The sequence below is a fragment of the Astatotilapia calliptera genome, chromosome 9 (assembly GCF_964374335.1).
Source record: "Astatotilapia calliptera chromosome 9, fAstCal68.1, whole genome shotgun sequence".
Taxonomy (NCBI): domain Eukaryota; kingdom Metazoa; phylum Chordata; class Actinopteri; order Cichliformes; family Cichlidae; genus Astatotilapia; species Astatotilapia calliptera.
The window spans coordinates 21,953,428-21,975,770 of NC_137430.1; the positions used below are offsets into that span (position 1 = coordinate 21,953,428).

The window sequence follows — 22,343 nt, forward strand, 5'->3', positions numbered from 1 at the left end:
TACAAAAAAATCTACCATTTAATTTAATTTGATTTTCTTACCCTACTTTCACAAGAACATATTTACTGTACTCAGATGATCCTGCAAAGTCTTGAGACAATCAGCAGTTATTGCATAAATTCACATGTAGTCAAATGCTTGAATTTTAAAGGTTTTGGATCCAAATTCAGTACTCATGTTTGTTTTTTTAGCTGATTTGTTAGACAGAAATAAAATCAATGTGTTTATAACTTTTTTGTCCCAAGTTAGATGAAAAGCTTGATATCAGTCCTGTGTCTGTATAAAAAATATAAAGCTGGAGCCAGAATCGGGTCAACTTAGGCCTCGACTTGACTACTGTAATAGTTTTTATTCAGGTTCAGCTGCTTAGCCAACCCCAGCTGGTCCTAAATGCTGCGGCACGCTTCATAACTGGCATATGCAAGCAAGACTACATATCACCTATATTAGCATCCCCGCACTGACTGCCAATCAGTTCCTGAATTGAGTTTATTTAATGCCTTGAATGCATTCCAGAGGTTGGCACAATTTTACACCTCTGATCATTTAAGTTTGCGCATTCCCGCCTAGATCACTGAGGTCTGCTGAGCAAATGATCTTTAAATCTTTAAAGCACAGAAGATATCTGTGCTGCTCCAAAACTCTGGAACAACCTATTTCTTCATCAGGAACTCGGCAACATTAGACACTTTAAGCTGCTTGAAAACTGCAATAAGAATGAGATGTGAATACTTTGACTTTCTCTGATTCTTTTCGTAAACCGTCATTTTGTCCTATTTTTTTTATGTTATTTGATTATATTAGATGTGCAGCTCTTTGTCCAAAGCTGTTGTTCTTAAATGTGCTATAGAAATAAACTTGACTTGTCTGCAAACACTCGTCACAATAGTAGCCTAGGGCTAGTAAAACTTGTGCTTCTGGACTCATAACTCAGACGCCCTCTACAGGAAAGGGCAGAGCAGGCTGTACCTGCTGCGGAGACTCAGGTCGTTTGGAGTGGAGGGCCCACTCCTGAAGACCTTCTATGACTCTGTTGTGGCTTCTGCTATCTTTTATGGTGTGGTCTGCTGGGGCGGCAGCATCTCTGCTGGGGACAGGAAGAGACTGAACAGGGTGATCCGAAGGGCCAGCTCTGTTCTAGGATGCCCTCTGGACCCAGTGGAGGTGGTGAGTGACAGGAGAACGGCGGCTAAGCTGTCATCCCTGATGGACAACATCTCCCACCCCATGCAGCAGACTGTGACAGCACTGAGCAGCTCCTTCAGTGGGAGACTGCGGCACCCACGGTGTGGGACGGAGAGATTTCACAGGTCTTTCCTCCCCACTGCTGTCAGACTCCATAATAAAGACTTTAACTGATCAAGCACACACATCCATACATGTGCAATAATACTAAGTGCAATAATCCTTTCTGTCATCGTTGTATTTTACTCAGTTGTATATAGTATTTGTATTCTATTTTTATCTTATTGTATATTTATTTTATTTTATTCTACTGTATATAGTATTTTATTTTATTCTATTCTGTACAGTTGTGTACTGTATTTATTCTTATTGTATTCTAATTTTTGCCTCATAACTTTTGCACTGTCCACTTCCTGCTGTGACAAAACAAATTTCCCACGTGTGGGACTAATAAAGGTTATCTTATCTTTATCTTATCTTATCATTGCAGACAACTTCTGTTTCTTCTTTGTGTCACACTTTTCACAGTTTATCTAGTTTGCAAGTGTTTGCAGACAAGTTGGTGTCTTTCAAGCAAACTACAGGCAACCTGGGTCTTAGTTTAAACACATAATCTTAAAAAGAGGAAGCAACTACTTGCTGTCTACCCCCAGTACTCCTAAAATTCATTAAGACATATCTTTTTTTGGGTTAATTTCTTTAATTTAATACATGCAAGTGGTAACCTACAAATACCTACAAATGAATCCTTATCAAGAAATTACAGTATTGTCAGTTTGGTTTCTGTAAACAAGCTATGACATCTTAATAACTGAACAGCAAAAATGCTTTTTTTGTTATCTTTGGGCGTAAAGTGGCATAGATAATTTCTGCTTGCTATAGCTTTACATTTATAAATAACATGGATGAAGACATTTACAAATCTATTGTAATAAAGCACAGATTTGAAAGTTTTGGCTTATTTTTATTAAACTGAAAGACGGGTTTTTGAGAAAATATAAAGTACTGATACTTTTAATAACAAAATAACAAAACAAAAGTTACTGTTTACACCAGATAAAAATGAGTATAAAGGATTAAGGTGGAATAGCATCCCGATGCAAAATTTCCAGATGAAGCTGGAGAATCCATCCCCTGACTGTGATTCTAATCTAATAAAACCCACAGGGCCTGCAGCCAACATCTGACTGATGTTACCTAGCTACAGTACATGCAGGGCCACTTGAGCCCAGGGACCATCTCTAATTACAGATGGTGAGAGAACGAAGAGGAGGGGGAATGAGAGAGAGATACACGGAGAAAAATAATGGAGAAAGAAAAAGAGACGGATGAGAAAGAGAGACAGAAGCCACAGCTGTTCTGCTTCCTGTTGCCTCTCGGAGCATCTCGACAGTTCGACTGCTGCTTCCCCCACATCACCAAAGGGCATCCCGCTAGCATGTGTACCAAACCTAAGAATAGCATTGAACCTGCGCCCACACCACTTACATTTCTCATCTGTTCTTAAAATAAAATAATCATAAAACAGAACAGGAAATTTCCAAAGAAAGAAAGCAAAGAAATCGCAAAGCCTTTACTGAAAAGTTGACTCCATCTTACCCGTCCCAAGATGTGCTTAGTCCGTGGAGACAAAGGAAGCTTGTCAAGCACGCCAAAGGGAATGAAGATCATGAGCTCAGAGTTTGTGAACAGCTAAGGGAAGCAAACACTTGATGAAGTCCGAAGCGCTGGCATTTATTACTGTACTCAACAACAATGTACAACTTCTGGCGGCTGTAGTGCAGTGTGTGGTGCTAAACTGACTCACTTCACGCTCGCTGAACACATCAACGCATCGGCTGTTCCACATGGACTCATAGGAAAAACTCTTCAGTCATCAAATCGGTACTGCTCTGACCAATAAAGTCACATGTAGGTCAGGAACACACAAGAAGAGGATGATGCACTCACACTGTGTGTGCAAACACATTTTCATAAGTATCAAATGCAGTAGTTGTATGATCCACTGATGGCACAAGATGGACAAAGACAGAGAAACACTTTCATCACTCCAAACGGTTCTGGCACAGAGCCTGGGCCCACTCATTTTTAATCAGTTAAATGTATGGCCTGACAGCTGGTAATTCAGTTCACATACAAGCTCACTTAAGACACTGACTTATGTTGATTTCTTGACTTACATTAAACTTTTGGCCATAGAGAGATAATTGAAACAGTCCTGACATGGAGCTGTCGTTAAATATATATTTACTAGATAAATATTTCTGTGCCATGTGTTTAATAAGACAGCTTTGTTTTGTAGTCCAGTTTTTGTCTACCAGCTCCTGAGAGAAAGACTCCACTGAGCACATCAGCTAGTCACTAAGAGGAATGTGTGCGATTAGACGTTTAAACATTTCTGCCCTTGCTATTTGGCACCAAAAACGCTAACAGCAACAGCTTCTTTTATACATCTACAATGACAATTACCAGTTCAAAAGATGTTACAGTGCCACCTGCCACTAATCGGCGCTGCAGCGCCATGTGGGCTCTGACTGAATAAACTGGAATAACCAAACAAATGAAGCCAGGTGTAACCACATTCTGCACCGTGGTGTGGAAATTAGCCTGGAAGAAACCAGGACTACTGCTGCCAGCACTGCTAAGATTAGCTAAGTTCTGCAAACTATTCTTTGCAATGTTACACCTGTTGTCATGTGCCGCACATTTCAGCAACATTTGAAACATGATTTGATTAATAAGGGATGTGATTAATGATTTCATACAAAATACACACAAAATAGTTTGAATGTTAAGTGTTTTCTATCCTTTAGACTAGTTGACCTTTTTACAACTAGTATATTTCATACAATGAGTATATTAGTTGGCTGGAAAATATCTAATCACTAACACTGCCTGCCATTAGTTGTTTGTTCCTTTTTCCCCCCCTGAGAAGAACAACTGGGAATAATCTCACACTATGAAAGCAGTGAGAGTGAATTAAAAAAGAAAAAGAGCACAAAGGCACTAAAAAGCTCCACAGAGCTGGGGAGAAGTGTTGAGTGGTTGTGATTATAAAAACTGTATTTGGGTTAGTTACTGGTCCATTTTCAGACCCATGTCTCTGAACACACCGCGATGAGTTTAGTTTCCTGTCACAGCACATGTATACAAAGTAGTCTCATCCACTTTTGTGCAGACCTGCGTCTTGCTGTAAGGCAATTGTCCCTTGTGCCATTCAATCTTTCTCTATGTAGAGTGCATCCTTATTCTGGAGGGATGACAATCCACCTTCCACATAAAAACACCCACAGGGGTTATTGCTTATGTCCACTTGATCCCCTGACTCACTTTGTAATGATTGCTTCTCTCAGTAAGGAGATTTAAATCTGCTTTGGCCGTTCAACCAATCCAGGATTTAGAGCAGAAGAAATGACTGACATGAAACATGGTTAGAAACTGTGAAGATCTGGTCGCTTGAAGTCAATGTGGGAAGAGGAAGGCTCCAGCCTACAGGAGTCATTATCCTACTTCCTCTATGTTTTGCTTCTTGCTATCCAAAATACTAAAATAAAATCTGTACTGGTCTATTTTATAATATTATGTTAATTTATCATATAGCATTGCAAATTTACCTACCTTTGTGGTAGATTGTGGACTAAACTAAAATCTAAACATTTAGAAATATATTATGTGTGTGCAGAATTTTTATTTTTGTTGTTGTTTGTTAATAAAAAAGTTTTATTCTACTACATTACTGATGTTTTACAGCACACGTGATCTGGGGCAAAGGTTTTACGAGTGATTTCCCACTCGTGCGCGTTTAAGTGCATGACCTTTGCAATATTTATTTGTGCTGCCTTGTCTCATCATTTCTCACCTAACAGAAAAATTCCAATAAATGTAAATATGTAAATATGTAATGTAAATTTAAAAAAATGCTCTTAGTATTTTCATCTAGATTAGTCAAAGATTTACAAAGACATTCACTTTTTAGTCATTTTACAATGATATAAAAATAATCATATAATCTAACAGCACAATACAACTTCCTTTACTGCTTCTAAAAATTCATGAACTAAACAAAACAAAACAATCAAAATCTGCCACAAGCAGGCAAGGAATTATGAGGACTCACAAGACAAAAGCTTTAGCGACACTGCCATATATATAAAATAACACAGGGTAAATGGTCCTGCACTATAAAAGAAAGAGTCTGCCACAAAGCATTTAGCTGTTTGACTCTTTCACTGGACCAGCTGGAGTTCTCTTCACATGTGAAGAGAAAGATGACCCTGCAGCTTGCCTTTCACCTGCAGCATCAGTGGCTTTATACAAGACACAGTCCCACAACAACCCATGATTAAAAACTAAGCTTCACTTAATGTATATTGCATGGAATTCCAGCAGTATAGGCCCATGATAACAGACCTCACAGACAGGATATACAGTACGGCAGACTGTCGACGTCATCACAAACAAACCTGGAAGCAGCAAGCACTACAAACAGAAAAAACACTAGCAATAAAAAAAAGCTTTGAGAAAAACAATCCAGTGCTACAACTAATAGTACAAGCTCTGAAGAGAGAAGTAAGCTGCTGATTACACAGAAACAAGAACAGGTTCAAGAACAGGTTGTATGTAATTTTCTTTTTTTTCCTTTTTACCTTTGGCTTCTTAGACATGCTCGTTCTCCCACAATGCCCGGGACACCTGTGTCGCCTCTCCGCTCCACAGCGACTGTAATGAATTATGCAAATCCCCTGGTTTTTGTTCAGAGTACCATGACCCAGGGGTGCAAGCAGCTGACGCCTGGCATAAAAAAAAAAAAGCCAACCTCTCTGCTTCAGTCAAAAGGGATAACACTGACTGCTGTGCTTCCTGGGGAGTTGCTCTTAAATGCAACCGGTGTCACTGCTGAGGTGATATCTAGGAGAGGAAATGAGATGAGCATACTTGAGAGCTCTTCCAACAGCAAGTGTTATCCCTCATGTGTAGTGAAGCTAGCTGGAGTCTCTCTAAGGCAGATCAAACCCACACAGTGACCCGGGCATGAGTGGACGGACACACACGGTGGAGTGTTTAACCTCTGCGGTGTCATGGTTAGCTCTGAAGTGTTTTTCTTTCCCAGACCGGGCATTAAGCTTTAATTTGATAGCATGACATCTGTTGCATGGTCCACTAAACTTTGCTATAAAAGGCAGACTAAAAACACACCCACTGCACACAAAGCATACCTTAAAACCCCAGAAACACTGTATCAGCTGTTAGAGGTGACAGGAGTCTGTGATGCTGTGCGTCTCGGCTGCAGAGGCAGAGCTTACCGCTGTAGTAAAAACATGTGACCTCCCGCAGCTGTACATTCGTTGCCAGACAGACAGTCAGGCAGTAACAGCACCATCTGGAGTCCTAATCCGCCTGACACTGCCCACCCCTGTGATTATGAATGTGGCCCTCAAAGTCATTAGGCTTATTGCATAGACAAGGAGATACTTGGGATGAGTGCACTGCAGAGGTGCTGCAACTGCATCAGGCAGGTCAAGAGTTTTTGAATAAAATTAATACCAAATTGATGTATGTGTAAGCAGTTTTACTATATTGTCAGTTGAATTATGGGTGTGGAGAGGGAAAAAAAGGCAAAGCCAGCTTTTAGTTCATGTGGCAAAGTTGTTGTCCTTCTGGCTGCAGGGCCATCGTTCTGTCTGTTGATCCAGCACTTGGGCAACAGCTGGTGGCTAGATTTAGGCTGTAAATCATTTTTAACCACTTTATGTTTACTCATATTACAATTTCCACTATAATGAAAAACAACCAACAGCCCTGACTAGGATCACAGTAATATACTCCTGTTCCTGTGACAACTTAGCTAATAACACAAAGGAAGCAGACCTTATACTTTGGTGTGTTTGCAATAGTCTTAATTAATGTTGTAACTTTAAACATTTTTCCTTCTACACAGAAAATGTCTTATCTTCAATTTCTTTCTTTTTTTTTGCCTGTCCTGTTTTGCTCTTTTGCCATCAGAAAGATGCCCAACGGATTTACTTTACCAAATGGACCATCCCAGCCTTGCCGTATTGGTCTATTTGATTCACCTTTTATTGTTTATTTTATTTGAACCTGCTAAATACGGGACAGACTTGACTGGGGAAAAGAAAGAGGAGAAAGAAAGAGGGAAAGAAAAACAGCGGGGAAGAGGGACGAGGATAAAGGGCAAAAAACAAAAACCAACAAAATAGGCAGACAAAAAATACACATATCAATCACCTGGATCACCTGTTGAGAAAGAAAAAAGAAAAAACAAGCAGAAGAAAAAAAAAAGAGCAACATAATAAACAACATCACGATGATATATGGGAATATAACAGTAAATACTAAATATTAAACATTATTGTGCAGCACGTAAGATCGACAGTGCACAGTGTGCTTTCAGGTAGGAGCCAAAAAGGGTGTAGTTTGTGTGTGTGAGCACCCGTGTGTACACCTGTGAGCGTGAGCATGCTTGTATTTAAAAGGTTCCTTCATGTAATGATCTGCTAGAGGGTGTGGGGGGCCACAGCCCCGTCCTCCAGGGCATGAAGCAGGTATGGAGGAGATCAAAACTTCAGACATCCAGAGGCCCCCAGAACACAAGAGACCAAGGAAGACCAACAGAGGGGCAGCCGCGCCACTGTCCCAGAAAGAGCTTATCTTTAATTTCTTGTCATGAGCTCAGATTGCTGATATTTTTTCTGATGTCGGCATTGGATAAAAATGTAACCTGACATGAAAACAAATGGATGAAACTCCATTTAATATTTTTATGATTGTCTGGTTTTGACGTCATCTTTTGTACCACTGTCAGATTAAACTATGCACTTAAATGCAGGAACTCTTAAATTCTTGTAGCCGACTTCCATGAAATGTGGTGAAATAATTAATTGTCAAAAGATAAAGCACTTTTCATTTGCAAGAGTTTTTCTTTGCTAACTACAAGCCCAATACAGAAATCACACATTCTTTCTTTTGTCTACACACACACACAAACCCATAGTTAGCTCAACTGAGGTAGGACACAATTAATGTTTATAGCCTGTCAAACTTCCACCAACATGAGCCTCTTATTACAGATATGGATGGTGGGAAGCTCTGCAGAACAAAAATAGTTCCTACTGGCCATGTTTCTTGTTGTTGTTTTTAAACTAACTGTGTCTTGATTTCTTGAAAGACACTGCAATTCAATTATATGTAAGAGAGGTAACCAATTTAAGAGCAGATATTTTCAAAACTGGACGATTTATACCAAAATTATGTAGATAGAAACAGCTAACAGCACTACTGCCAAGTGGAAAAATATGTAAACTGGATTTTAGGGTGAACTATCCCTTTGATATCATCAGCCATAAAAACACAAACTAAACAAAGACAATGCTTAAGTGCATGTCTTTTCTCCTTACTAGCCTCTTTACTAGTTCAGCAGACTTTAAAGTGTTTTAAAGTAATCAACTTTCCAGCTCTGTTTGTGTAGAAGAAATCAGGCTCAGTCAGAGTGAGGACAGAGAGCTGGGCTGTAGAAAGCAGCAGCATGACATATTTGCCATATGGGTAGGTTGAGGGAAAGTAGAGCAGCGTTTCCCTCCGGAGGAAAACACATAAGCACATTTCGATTCATGCACATGTGCACATGTACGATATACTGGACAGAAATGCAAAACATTCACAGGGTAAAACATGAACGCTTGTTTAGGACAGCTCAACATATGGTGTATAAGGAGAAATAAGCCCCGGGCTCCTTGCACTATTATGGTGTCACTTGCACCTGACTTACAAGAACTTCAGCAGCAAGAGGGATCATAAAATGTGTAAAAGGAGGCTGTGTGAGTTTCTGGCAGGTCGTATGTCTGCAGAATGAGAAAGAGAAAAATGTCCACAGACAGAAAGAAAGTAGATTTGATAGTAAACATACCTCCGTCCCCAACTCTCTCCTCCCTGCCCCACCCCCGTTTTCCCAAGTAGCTGATTTCATCCTCGCAAAGCCACTCTCATTCTAATCTGCCCTGATCCGTCTGCACTGGCAAAGACTCAGATATCAAACTCACACACATTAGAAAAAACAAACAAACTATGACATCTTAACAAAAGGTGCCAGTTTATCTGCTGTTTTATTTTTAAAAAAAAACAAGAACAATGCACCTTTCATGGAGAGTTCAACTTGAACTGCCATCAACTAGAAATTCAACCCATCAACATCTGGCGTACTTCCTGGCAGAGGCAGAGTTGGCAGACTGATAACCAGATTTCATAAAGTGGGTATGTAGTAGCTTGTAGTTATATAATACCTAAATCTCTAAGCCTCAGTTTGGAATAGCCACTGAGTACAGCAGCATAAAAAAAATCAATGAAAACACACTGTAATAGCCTCTGCATAATCTGTTAAACCACAAAATCATATCAATAGTGATGCAAAATGTTACATTGCTTTCAGATGTTTTGCAAATGCCACAGAACACAGAGTAAAAACACACATGACAGAGCACTTCAAGAGAAGAGGAGCACACTCACTCTACAGGAGCACACCTCACTTACCCATGAGACATTTTTATTCTTGGTTTGTTTGATCATGGCAACGAGAGGAAGGCCAGTAACGTGGCGAGAGGACCCCCCTCCTCAGCAGATTTTAGCCCCGCAGCCTGTTGCGTGGGGAGGTCTGTGCGGGATCAGGGGTGATGGCCGGGGGCACGTCGCGCTCAGCCATTGGTCATCGTGTGCCCTGCAAACCCGCGAGCCCGAAACGCTTGCTCTGACTGAATCCAGCATCTGTCAGCGGATCAGAGCACGCCACGCGCAGAGTTTTCAAGTTTTTTTTTTCAGGCTACGTTACAAAACTAGAAAAGTCCAGAAATATCCAGCAAAACTCAAAAGTGTTTTCCTCCTCACAGCACACAGTGACCTGATGGACTGATTATGTATTTGAGCAGAGTATGAATATGAAACATCCCAGCAGGTTTAACCCCGCCCTGCTGAGCCACAGCACGCGCCCAATCAGATCTTTGTGGCCAGCTCCCCAGGGTGAGCTTATAGAAGTATTAGGATGAACATACTGAGTCTTTGGAGGAGAGCCCTGACTGGCAGGTCACTGGCATGTACAGATATCAGGCAGGAAATAAGCGGGAGCACTGGAGCAAAACTTAAAGTGACTGACCTCATCTTCATCTGCTGTAGGTACCTCTCCTTTTATTATCGTGCTTTTATTTGTTTCATCCCTGCTCTTTGCCACCTACCTAGAGCCAGTCTCCTTCCTTGCTCTCTAGCATCCTCCATCTCTCCCTCAATCTCTGGAGTACATCTTCTCACCCAGCTGGCACCTGTTGTCATGGTACCACTTTGCTAAGAGATAAATAGCATGACAGACAGTAAGAAAATGCTCGGTGACTCTCCATTTAATCTCTTAAGTAAGTGGCTCCACTGCTCTCTGATCAAGCCTCTAAATGCTGACTTTTGTAGCTTCCTCTGCAAAATCTCACCAACATCTCCTCTCCACACTTCTTGCAGTCTGTTTGTTCAAGTTGATCCGGACTACTCATAAAAGATCAGTGAAGAGTTCTGAGGCTGTAAGTGCTGATTTGAGTGGCTGCATTTGGGTGAAATTGAGCCACAGAGCAGCGGCGGATCTCTGGATCAGCAGTGGCAGAAAAGTCTACAGACCGCACATAAACAAGCAGAACAACTAGTGTTTGAAAAGGAATTTAAAAAGGTGCCAAAACAGCTTGCAGCTTTTATAAGGGAAGGGTGTTGTGTGAGTCTTTTATTAACAGTCTTCAAAATTTATCTGAGATGTGCTCTTTCTTCAGTTATAGCTTGATGGAAACTTTTAATTTTTTTTTACTTGATTTCTCTGCCACAATCTTTTGTGGCTAAAAAGAAACCCTGTTACCTGCGAGAGGTTGTAGCTGAAGGATACTTGGCAAACAAACACGTCAGTAAACTTTCCTTTGATTGACAGAGCAATTAATTGACTAATCATAGCAGCTCTATACATGAACACTTCACGTAATATCTGAGGCCATCTTTTTAAATTTTTACTTCTACTATCTTGTTACTTTAATGTGGAAAATCTTGGCTACCGGTGAGACCAGCTCATTAAAATAATCAATGCAAACCACAAAATTACAAACATATAGTGAAAACTCTTGCTTTACTCGGCTCCTGGTCCATTTTTAACATCTGCCACTCTAATTAACTGTCTCTAGTATCCATATGGGCCAGCAGCCCTCCTCTGGTGCACAAGGTTGTCTGCATCTCTCTCCTGTTAATTGGCCTCAAAGAACATCTGCTCCTGTTTTAAGTGATGCTCAGTTTGGCCTGGGTGCCCTTTCTATCAGAGGTGCCAATTTAATGGGTGTGAGCTGAGCAAACGACTCTGCTAGCACTCTTGTGTCAGCACGATGTGCATGATTTCATAATATCTGTGGGCTGTTAGTAGAAGAAAATTACATAAAGTACAGTCATCACAAGGTATGTTAGAAGCAAACTGAAAAGTAAAGATAAGAGATTAAGTGAAGGCAGTGGGGGAAATATATCTGATCCCCTGCTGAATTTGTAAAATTGCTCACTTCCAAAGAAATGAACAGTCACTCATTTTTATGGTAGTTTTATTTTAATGCAGAAAGAAAGAATATCCAGAAAAACACATTACATAAGGAGTAAAAGTCATTTTTCTTGGCATTGATTGAAATAAGTATTTGATCCGATACAGTTTAGCCATAAATTTGGCTCCCGCCTATTGACAGCCAATCAGTTACAGACTCCTGACCTGAAGTGTCTAAGGCCCACCTGTCCACAGAGTTAGTTTGTTCCATTTCAGCCTCTTCACCACCATTAGTGAGACCAAAGAGCTGTCAGAGGACGTCAGGGACTAAATTATAGACAGAGGAGCTTGTTGATTATCTGAAGTCAACTTGGACTACACTGGTAACACACTATGCACTTAAATATACTGCAGTGCCTGCAAAGTCCTCACATTTACAGGTCTCTTTTAAGTTTGGCAATGAACACTAAATTATTTCATATGCATTCATCTCAATTGGTTAGAAAGCAGCAAACAGGCAAAGAAGTTGTGTTTCTGAGACTCTCAGAAACCATATTTCAAAACTTTCCCAGTATAATTTCGACACTTTATCATAATGAGGTTAAGTTTTATACGCACTGATTGCCAGGCTCTTACTGGAGGTATTGGCATGAAATTTGGTACAGGTCTTCCTGCTTTCCTCAGGATTTTCCCCACAACTTTTTTATGTGGCCTTTTTACAAGCCAGAACCACAGATCTTATAGTCATGCAGTATTTGTCTGCATGCAGTTCTTAAAATATCACAGTGACTTGAATAAGGCAAGCAGACAAACAAGCCCAGCTTGCAGTTTGATGGCCTCATGCTGGATGCATGCTTTGCTGTCCTTTCCTTGTTGGCTCTGTCTTTCAGTTCTTCCAGGAAACTGATCCGTGGAGCTGAACAGAGGAATCAAACCTGAAAACAGTGTGCAGCATTTTGCTACATCCTAGTTGATCGATGCCCTACACACAGTGAATAAGCTGCATGAGTTTCCTGATGCAACACACCTGAATGGGCTGAGCTCAGGAGAATATAAAGCAGACCTTAACCTGGTTGGCTGACTGACAGCCCCGTTTATTCTTTGATCTTTTATATTCACACTCATTCATCACTGACACTACAAAGGTACTGACCCGTTGACAGATATGCCCTATTGTATTGTTTCTTAATTTCTCTAATTACACATTTGGCGTCATCTAAGACCCTAGTTGGCCTCCCTCTCGTCACATACTTTTGAGCCAGGTTGTGACAGTAATGATTTATTGTAGACATATTAGGAAGATTAATGAGGAATCAGTACATTTTGTAGGATGGGAGAAGCATCTCCTTACCCATGACCTCACTATTTCCAGACCACTGAGAGTTTTAAAACTCAGACTGCCAGCCGTAACTTAAACGGGGTCAATGCGCACTGTGTCACTGACATCAGTGTTTCCGGGCTGGAGCTATACTCTTCATAGGCTTCCACAGATAGTGTATAGATCACACTTTCCAGTCCAGCTGTGACGTAAACACAGTAAAAAAAAAATCCACCTAAATCCAAGACATTCTTCAGAGCCTCTGTGGCCAATTAACGGCTCAGTTCCTGGACATTTCCATATTCTCTGGATAAGTGAAAAAACGCATAATTGCTGCCAAGGAAACCCTGCTCCAATTTAGTCTGCGCTGGCTCGGGACTCCTATCTGGGCGTCCATCCCGGTGCCTGGAAAACTGGGAATTCCAGGTCACCCTTTTGTTATGGGAGCTCGGCTCACTCACCACAAGAACACACAAACTCAATTGTTTCTGGGAAAAAAATTATCTTTGTCTGAGAATATTCCAGTATTTTCTCATTCTCTGTCTGGTTTCTTTAGTCCACCTAACAGCTCAAAGTTTTTACTTACCTGCTACATAGCTACATCTCTTGAATAAGCCAAGACAAAATGTTAAAAACATGGCTACTCCTGAAATTTATGATCCCTGATGTTTCCTCTTTTCCCACCGTGAGGTCCATGTTTGTTTTCTTTTAAATCTCTCAAGGACTATTTTATGAACGGCAGACAAGTCCCAGCAGGATGAATTTTCATTACCATTTTGTTATTTACGTCCAAACATCTGTCTTATGACAGTATAATGTATCACATGACAACCACGTCAGCCATTTGTGTTTTGTGCCCAAATCAAATAATAACATGATGGTACTAATATGGCCATTTAAGTCATTAAGTATCAAAAACTTAAAAAGGATCAGCACCTCCAAACCTCCAAATCTGAGGCCATGGTTCTCAGCCGGAAAAGGGTGGAGTGCCCACTCCGGGTCGGGGATGAGTTCCTGCCCCAAGTGGAGGAGTTCAAGTATCTCGGGGTCTTGTTCGCGAGTGATGGGAGAAGGGAGCCGGAGATCGACAGACGGATTGGGGCTGCAGCTGCAGTAATGCGGACGCTGCACCGGTCCGTCGTGGTGAAAAGGGAGCTGAGTGTAAAAGCGAAGCTCTCAATTTACCGGTCGATCTACGTCCCTACCCTCACCTATGGCCACGAGCTGTGGGTAGTGACCGAAAGAACGAGATCGCGGATACAAGCAGCAGAAATGAGCTTCCTCCGAAGGGTGGCTGGCCTCTCCCTTAGAGATAGGGTGAGAAGTTCGGCCATCCGGGAGGGGCTCAGAGTAGAGCAGCTGCTGCTCCACATCGAAAGGAGCCAGCTGAGGTGGTTCGGGCATCTGACAAGGATGCCCCCTGGGCGCCTCCTGGGTGAGGTGTTCCAGGCATGTCCCACCGGGAGGAGGCCCCGGGGCAGACCCAGGACACGCTGGAGAGATTATATCTCTCGGCTGGCCTGGGAACGCCCTGGTATTCCCCCGGATAAGCTGGAGGAGGTGGCTGGGGAGAGGGAGGTCTGGGCCTCTTTGCTTAGGCTGCTGCCCCCGCGACCCGGCCCCGGATAAAGCGGATGAAGATGGATGGATGGATGGAGTATCAAAAACCACACCACATTAGCAGTGTTTCTGTTAACTTGGTACCATGCTAAAGTTAGCAGGTAGCTCACAGCACTGCTGCATAGCCTCAGAGAGCTGTCAATAACAATTAGGTCAGTGTCCACTGTGTATATTTTGTGTCCAGGCACAAAACAGCCTCTATGTCATCTGACATGTGGTCACTTCTTACTATAGCATCAGACAAAGGCACGTTTAAACAGTCTAGTTGTGAGTTGTATCACCCCTCTGCTAGCATACCTTGCCTCCTTATACATTCACATAATCCATCAAATGGTCTTCCAGATGGATGTTGCATCCAGGTCGAAAAACGCACAAGTGTCTTAAACCTGCATTCTTTATAAATTACACCAGGGGGCGACTTGACAGCTTCCTTTCTTCCTCTCTCCGTTACCTCAGCAAAGACTTTTCTGATGACCTTATGTGCTCAATTGCTAGTTTTAAATCTTGTCAAGTAGAACATGAAGTCCTTTTTGTAAATTATGGTAATTTTAAGATTTCACAAAGGAGGATAATTCAAGACATGCTAACCGGCTAATAACTTGTTAATCCAAAATCATTAGCCAGTAAGTAGGCAGTTTCAGATCAAGCACTTGGTTGTCACATCTGGCGTCAAAACACAGAGGTGGTCATAAAGGCTATGCCCATCTTTTATGTTATCTGTTATACTGTCAGATTATCTGTCCTGATACAGTAGGTAGTTTTGTTTTTTCTCCACATGAAAAAGTGATCTGTTTTCTCTTTGTTATCCTGATGGCTGGGGAGTGAGTAGATACAAACTAAGATACAGCAAATTCATTGATAACTTTTTTTGGCAGATGAATAATGCATTAATATTCCCACCAAATCCCGATCTCGAAACACACCTGGATGCGCCTCACGATACACTGACTATAGAAAAGAAACTGTGCTACGTTGTTTCACATGTACCTTTAAAGAGTTTATCAGCATTTCTACTGCAGGAAAAGAACTCAGGTTGGTTTCCTCAGATGTCACTAGCTACTGGTGCTGCATCATGCAAGCAAGAAGGCCTAGAAAACAAAAGGTGGAATGGAGTAGGCCCTGCTGTCTTCAATTAACTGAGTTTCCGTGAGGAGTGTCTGAGGCTGGCTATTCATTCTGTCAGACGGAGTCCCATCCGGCCAGGTCTCCGTGCTCCACATTCCATCGAGAGCAGAATTGTGTTCCGCCCCATTTCAGACGTAAAACGGCGGTTTGGTGCTCCATATTGGAAACATGTGAGAGGAGTGTCATAGAAAGAGTGGCGTGTCACGGCAGCTAGGGTCCACTAAAGTTCAGCGCTGCACCGCCGTCTGCCAAAAACTCTACTCATTATATTAATTTCCCCATGCTTACTTTGTGCACAGTCATTAAACACAAACACATGCTGCCAGTGATACTCCACCACAGCGAATGGTTTGTTTTCATGCAAACACCTCACACATGGGGCTTAGATGCTCCGGTGTGGCGTTTCCACAGCTGGTCCTACACTAATCCACTCATCAGTTAAATTAAAGCTTACTCAGTTGTACAGTAAATGTTGATCCAGCCTACTGCAGCGCATGTCACACAAAACCAGACTGCGTAACCAAACTAGAGCAATGTGCACAGGAGCACACTGGCATTTTTTCCTTCTCTATAATATCTGCGATAACGTTGTTGTTCCAGTTCAGAAGCATTTCAAGACAGACAATAATAATCATAATGGGCCCAAATGCCTTGGACCCTTTTCAAAGAGCTCTCTGAATGAGAGAAGGCTGCTTCTGGCTGAATTTAGAAGACACAACTGGTGTATTACTTGCTGCTCAAAGTATCACATAATGAATTATGAACCCATGAGTTCTTTTTTGGAACAACTGGGTGATACTAATTTATTTATGTACTCATGAAGATTTCCTTTAGAGCACTGATACAGGTTTCTCTTTTCTTTTGGACATTTTAAATTAAGCACAAATTTAAAGTAAAAAAATATTTTTAAATATTCTACTGAAACATGTTTTTGTTGTCTCAGTTTAAGTCAAGTCTGTAACATTTAGTGTACTATTATTATATATTTCACCGCCACAATCTTACACCTGCTCTGGCAGCCCGTGTTCACATGAAACTTCAGGTTTACTTTCATGCTAAATTGGGATAAAACAAACAATTATGTAATTGTGTATAATTTTTTTCCAATAAATGTATTACTCATTGTCTAAAAAGTGTAAACCTTGCCTGCCCAACATTTGGAAACCCACATATGAAGTTTACTTTCACATGACACAAAGAAGCAAATCTTCAAAAATGCCATTTTTGATTAACACATGGGTATAGTTGACTGTTGCTGTCTGAAGATTGAATATTTACTCCTGTAAAAAAAAAATCAAGGATGACTTCACACTGCCGTTAAGACTTTTATGTGCTTAGATGTCACAGTTTTCGTCATTCTGACGTTTTTTTGTGTGCTCAGGACATTTTGTCCCAGAGGCGAACAAGTTACCATCTCAGATCTGTGGATGACTTCATAACTCATTTTAGATAATTATATAAAAAAGTCTACCTCATGAAAACTTTATCTTTGGGCTTTAATAGCGGTGAGGCATTTTCTCTCTGTGCATAAAAGACAGATCTGCATGTACAGTATGTATTTGAGTGGAAGACTCAAAAGTGAAATGTGGCCATCTAGTGGCAAAATGCAATGCTTGTCTTTTTCTGCAGTACTGGGGAATTGTGGAAGAGGGAAAACATGATTCATTTTTACATTGCTCTATTGACGAACACTGGAGGCTGCAAAAAGCAGAAGACATTCCCTTTCTTTGTGCTGTACATAAAGGAGTGCACAAAAACCCACTGAGGCTGACTGACAAAATTAAGAATGCACAGGACAGTAGAGAAATAAATGCATGTGTCATCAAATTTTCCATCTCGGAGTCATAGCTATTAGAAGAAAAACACCCACATTTTCCTCTCACTGCATTTCATTAAGCTGAACAGCCACAGTAGACTCGTTGTAATGAGCTTCTGATTGCAGACACTAGCACATAAAAGACGCAAGAAATACAAGCAAAACCCAATAAAGTCAAACTGTCAACAGAGCATGTGCCTGCATTGTGAACCCACAGCATTCAAAAACATTACCACCTCACAGCTCTCTCTCCAAACCCTGGAATAAATATGGAATAAAACATTTATCATGTCTGGCAGCATGCAGAGTGAAAACAGAGCTCTGCAGAAAACTGTCAGGTCAGTTCAGGCAACTGAAATATTTCAGTTAAATCCTGCAGCACTCAGGATTGTTTCTGGATAGAGATCTACAGCAGCAGACAACAGTGATCAACATCGAGGGAAAAAGCTGGCAGGCATCCACTGACTCTTCAGACTGGTGCTTTCAAGCAGCGCTGACATTTTCAGTAAAGTTGTGCATGCATGGAAACACCTGCCAAATAACCTCTGAATTATTCATCCTGAAACAATTAGTCTTTGCACATATGCTGGCAACTGTAGGCTTCATCGCCTCTCATTCTCTCACTATCACATGTAGTCTATCCTGTGTGATAAATCAGCATCAAAGCCACAAACTCACATATGGAAGCTCTGCTCTCCGGCGATGGCCCAGACCACAGCACGGCATGAAGGGGACCAGGGAGGGGAAGAACTGACGGCCGTCTCACAGACTCCCTGTCAGGCAGCAGCATCTACTCAGCCTCGGTCCATGCCTTCAGACTTGGCCCACAGGGTTGTGGACCACCAAAAGGTGCAAAGCAGATAACGAGGACAGCAGGGATCCTTGATGGAAGAGTTAGCAGAGGGCTGTCGTATCCACACCTGCCCCCTACTTCTGTCCACCCCTCCTCACGTGTGCACCTTATCTGCCCCCTTACTCAGAAACTCTGGAGATTCAAAAGTCCGAGTCAAATACTCCTTGCTCTTCTTCCTCCTCTTCTACCCATCTCCAGACTGTTGCAGCAGAGTGTCCATCTGAGTTTACCCCACCCCAAAATCTGTGCACGCTCTGGCAGAGCCTCTGTGCTGCCAAATCCTCTGCAGCGCTGCTGTGCTGTGGCAGAGACGTACAGTTGCAGGCTGGCACACTGGTTCAGCTGCTAGTGGATTTAGACCCACTCATTACCACGCGTAAGTTCCTTCTTGGCACAGGGAGGAGGTGGAGTTCTGAGTGTCCTTTACTGACCGCTGTCCCTTGCTTCCTAATAGACGACACATCCTCTATATTCCCTGCCCCTCCTTCATTCATCCAGGGTTCAGTTGGCTTTTAAAAGCTTGACACACACACTGTGGCTATCTTGACTTTTTATGCTCCACTCCTTTTCTTTATTTCTTCTTGTGCCATGACTCAGTCCTCATTTGCACTGGATTACCCTTCTTACTTTCTCTGTGTGAGGACAGGCACTGAGACAGCTACTGGTTGCTGAAGAGACTGCACTGTGCTTTTAATGTAACAGAAACAGTGTGTGTCTCATGCTGCGAGCGGAGGAACAGCACAACGCTGCCTGTGGTGCAGGGGGAAGTCACTCGCACAGTTCAGTGCTTTGTGTGACTGCAGAGCTGGTGTGTTTGTTTCTTTCCCCTCCCGTCTCATCTCACACCTCCTCTCCACTATTATCCTTTCCCACTGTGTTCAGGTGATTGAGTCCAGAAGGACATCCGGCCTCACTACTCCATCACAAATGCTGTGTCAGCCATAAATGCACATACCCGCTTCATGCCACAGGACAACTGTGGTAGAGAGGGGTGGGTCACGGGTAATATTCAATTATACAGCATGACTGTGGATGTGCTTTTGCATCTCTACTTGCAAAGCCAGCTGGATACATAGATTTTAACTTTGAACCTTTCCAGCAGTGATTTCAATTAAATCATCAAAGTAATGTATTTTGAAAATGGTGTAGCAAATATAGTTTTATGAGCACTGACAGCAAAGATTCCCTGAAAATACAGATTTACAACTGGAGCTAATAAAGCCAATAAAAGCAACACTAATTTCAGCCAAAATACATAATTTCATTTTATTTTAAACGGGAAGCCTTTGCTTTTGCATCAGCAGATTATTAAAAAGTGAGGAGCCAAACAGATTCTAAAACAAATGAGCTTTTCTTTCATGCTAATAATAAAGGACAGCACTGAGCACATGTATAAACCGAGCTTAAGCATCCCTCCCCCATTGTCACCTACCTTCAACTTTTTTAGTTTGCTCCACTCTTATATTGTGCAGAGCTGATTCTGATGTTGAAGACATCATCACTTACTCTCAGGCTGAGGTGGGACAGGCTGCAGTTTGTCAGTAGAATAACAACATGATTTCTGCTGTCACAAAGTGCTGCGTCAAGATAAAAACAAACCCAGTTTTCTGTCTCCATGAATCACAAGTGATTTCCCAGGCGCCTACTACTTACGAAAATAAAAATATCAAGCATTAGGTCAAGTATCATAATTTATTCTCCAACACATTGGCTTTAACTGAGGTTTTAAAAGATTTACCTAAAGACAGATGGGGCTAAAATGAGAGCCAGGTCAATTTTTTTTTTTTTTTTGCTGAAATTTTATTGATGAGAAATGTAAAAAAGCAAATGCACGTCAACATAACAAGTTTTAATTTTGGGATATTTGAGGGAGAGTTTTAGATCCTAAAGAAAGTGCATGTTAATGCGAGGAATTTTTTAATGAAATAATCGCTTCAACGTCTTCTGTAATACGCTCACAAGCATGGAGAATTAAATGAAAATGTCAGTAATCTCAGATCTGCATGCTTAGTAAGACTTTAATTATCTTGCCTCACTCTGTTTTTTTTAATTCAGCCAATTTTGTGCAGTGTGAACAAACAAAACACATTATAATATAATCAGTGAGCATTCAGTCAACAGGGGCTTTTTCTAAACGGTTCAGTAATCTGTTTTCATGAATATCCTCTCTTTCTTATTTTCTCTTTCCCCTCAAACCCCAACTAGACAGAGCCGATGTCTGGCCCTCTCTGAGCCTAGCTCTGCCAGAGGTTTGCTTCCTGTTTAATGACTTTTTCTTTCCCACGGTCACAAAGTGCTTGCTCACAGGGCGTTATCTGAGGTGGGGAGTTTACCCTACAATATACAGCACCTTGAGAGGACCTTTGTGTATTTGTGCCATAATCTATGTCTATTAGTGTTATATTAAAACGTTATTAGAAAGAGTATTTCTCTACACAATAACCCTGCACCCTGGACTGATGCTGTGTGGCCTGTTGTGAAACTTTGTGCTCATCAGTGATACGTACACGTATCTATTCATCTCCTCAAGTCTGACAACATAAACCTTCCGTGATCTTTTATTATCGTTGAAGCCTTTTTAGTTTACTGCCAATATTTCACAGGCTGACATGTGTCTGCGGTGATGGAAAGGCACAATTATAAACACAGAGCTGTGCACCTTACAGTGAGAGGGGAATCATGTCTATCAGTTAGCCTGTCAGAGGCTGTCACCCTTCAATGGTAATAATCGCTCAGCTGCTGATGTCATGGATAATACTGCAGGGAAACAGGTCTTCACATTGAAGTACTCCCAGTTTAATTTGGGTTCATTACAGCCTTTCTGGATGCATCTTCACAGTCATACCTGAGGTACTTTACCCAAGAATCTGCACCAGTTTCTGCTTTTACATGAGTTAACATGCACACACTGTTAGGTACTAGGAACTCACTGTGATCATGAAAGTAATGTAACAGTGAGAGATGTGTCTATTCTTCCCCCCGGATCTGCATCACTATGCAGAAGACAGTCTCAATCAATCATAGGGGCAGTAAGAGCAAGCTTTCAAGGCATAAGGAGGAGCTAATTAAATGAATCCATCTTATGATTAAAGCACAAAAAAAGAGAATGGACACTTGTGTTTTACACCACAACTTTGAGGATGGATTTTGCACTCTCATGAATTTCAGTCATGTCCTGCAGTCTCCAGTCGTTGAAACATGATCAGCAAAACTTTTTATCTTTCTCTCTCTCATCCGTGATTCATCTAATACAGTACCTGCTATTTAGATAGATATTATTTGAGTGGAGGATGATGATCACTCGTAATAACTGGGCTGTGACCTTGGCCACTAGGTGGTTAATGGATCAGCTCACTGCCAAATTAATTTATCAGCAGGACTGAGGAGTGGGAGGATGCATGGAGGATTCAGGTCAACTGTGAAAGCAGGGCATGCTTTGATGTAGTGATAACAATGTGCGCCTTTCTCTTTGTTCCTTCGCTTGTCACTTATTAAAAAAACAACAGACTGAACAATAAATTCCACATTTGTGGCTTCAGTGTCAGTATTATTAGATAAAAATCATACTGTTACATCACTTACAGTTTTGCAACCATATTTGGCTATCCATGTATTTCCACTCAGTTAAATAACCCCAATAACAGTGTTTGTCCACTAGATGGCAGTCTGGCACTGCTGCAACAGCCGACTGAGCAGCAGTAGTGCTTTACGGTTGCTTTTTTTGTTTCCAGATTTTCACTCAAGTACAGTATTTTACTCTGGCCAACATTACTGCAGTCTGAAGCCAGACATTACATACTGTTCTCCAGAAATATTTACTACTGGAAAAATCTTGACATTTGTTGCTTAAAGTTCAGAAAAGGTCTGCAGGGTTAATGCT

The 22,343-nt window shown here is 41.5% G+C and overlaps 1 protein-coding gene across 7 annotated transcripts in view; it reads right to left on the reverse strand.

Annotated features, from left to right (window-relative positions):
* Positions 1-22,343, reverse strand: part of cacnb2a (calcium channel, voltage-dependent, beta 2a) — a 69,682-nt gene that overhangs the window by 40,759 nt on the left and 6,580 nt on the right. The window contains exon 1 of one of the 7 annotated variants that reach the window (XM_080306063.1): positions 18,289-18,448. The exons of 3 other annotated variants lie outside the window; for them this stretch is intronic. In XM_080306063.1, coding sequence (XP_080162189.1) covers positions 18,289-18,336 — 48 coding nt within the window. In that variant the 5' untranslated portion in view covers positions 18,337-18,448. Of the gene's footprint in view, positions 1-2,784; positions 2,925-5,831; positions 6,008-9,729; positions 10,104-18,288; positions 18,449-22,343 lie in introns of those variants that run through there. 3 more of the 7 variants (XM_080306064.1, XM_080306068.1, XM_080306061.1) reach the window with 3 other exon arrangements.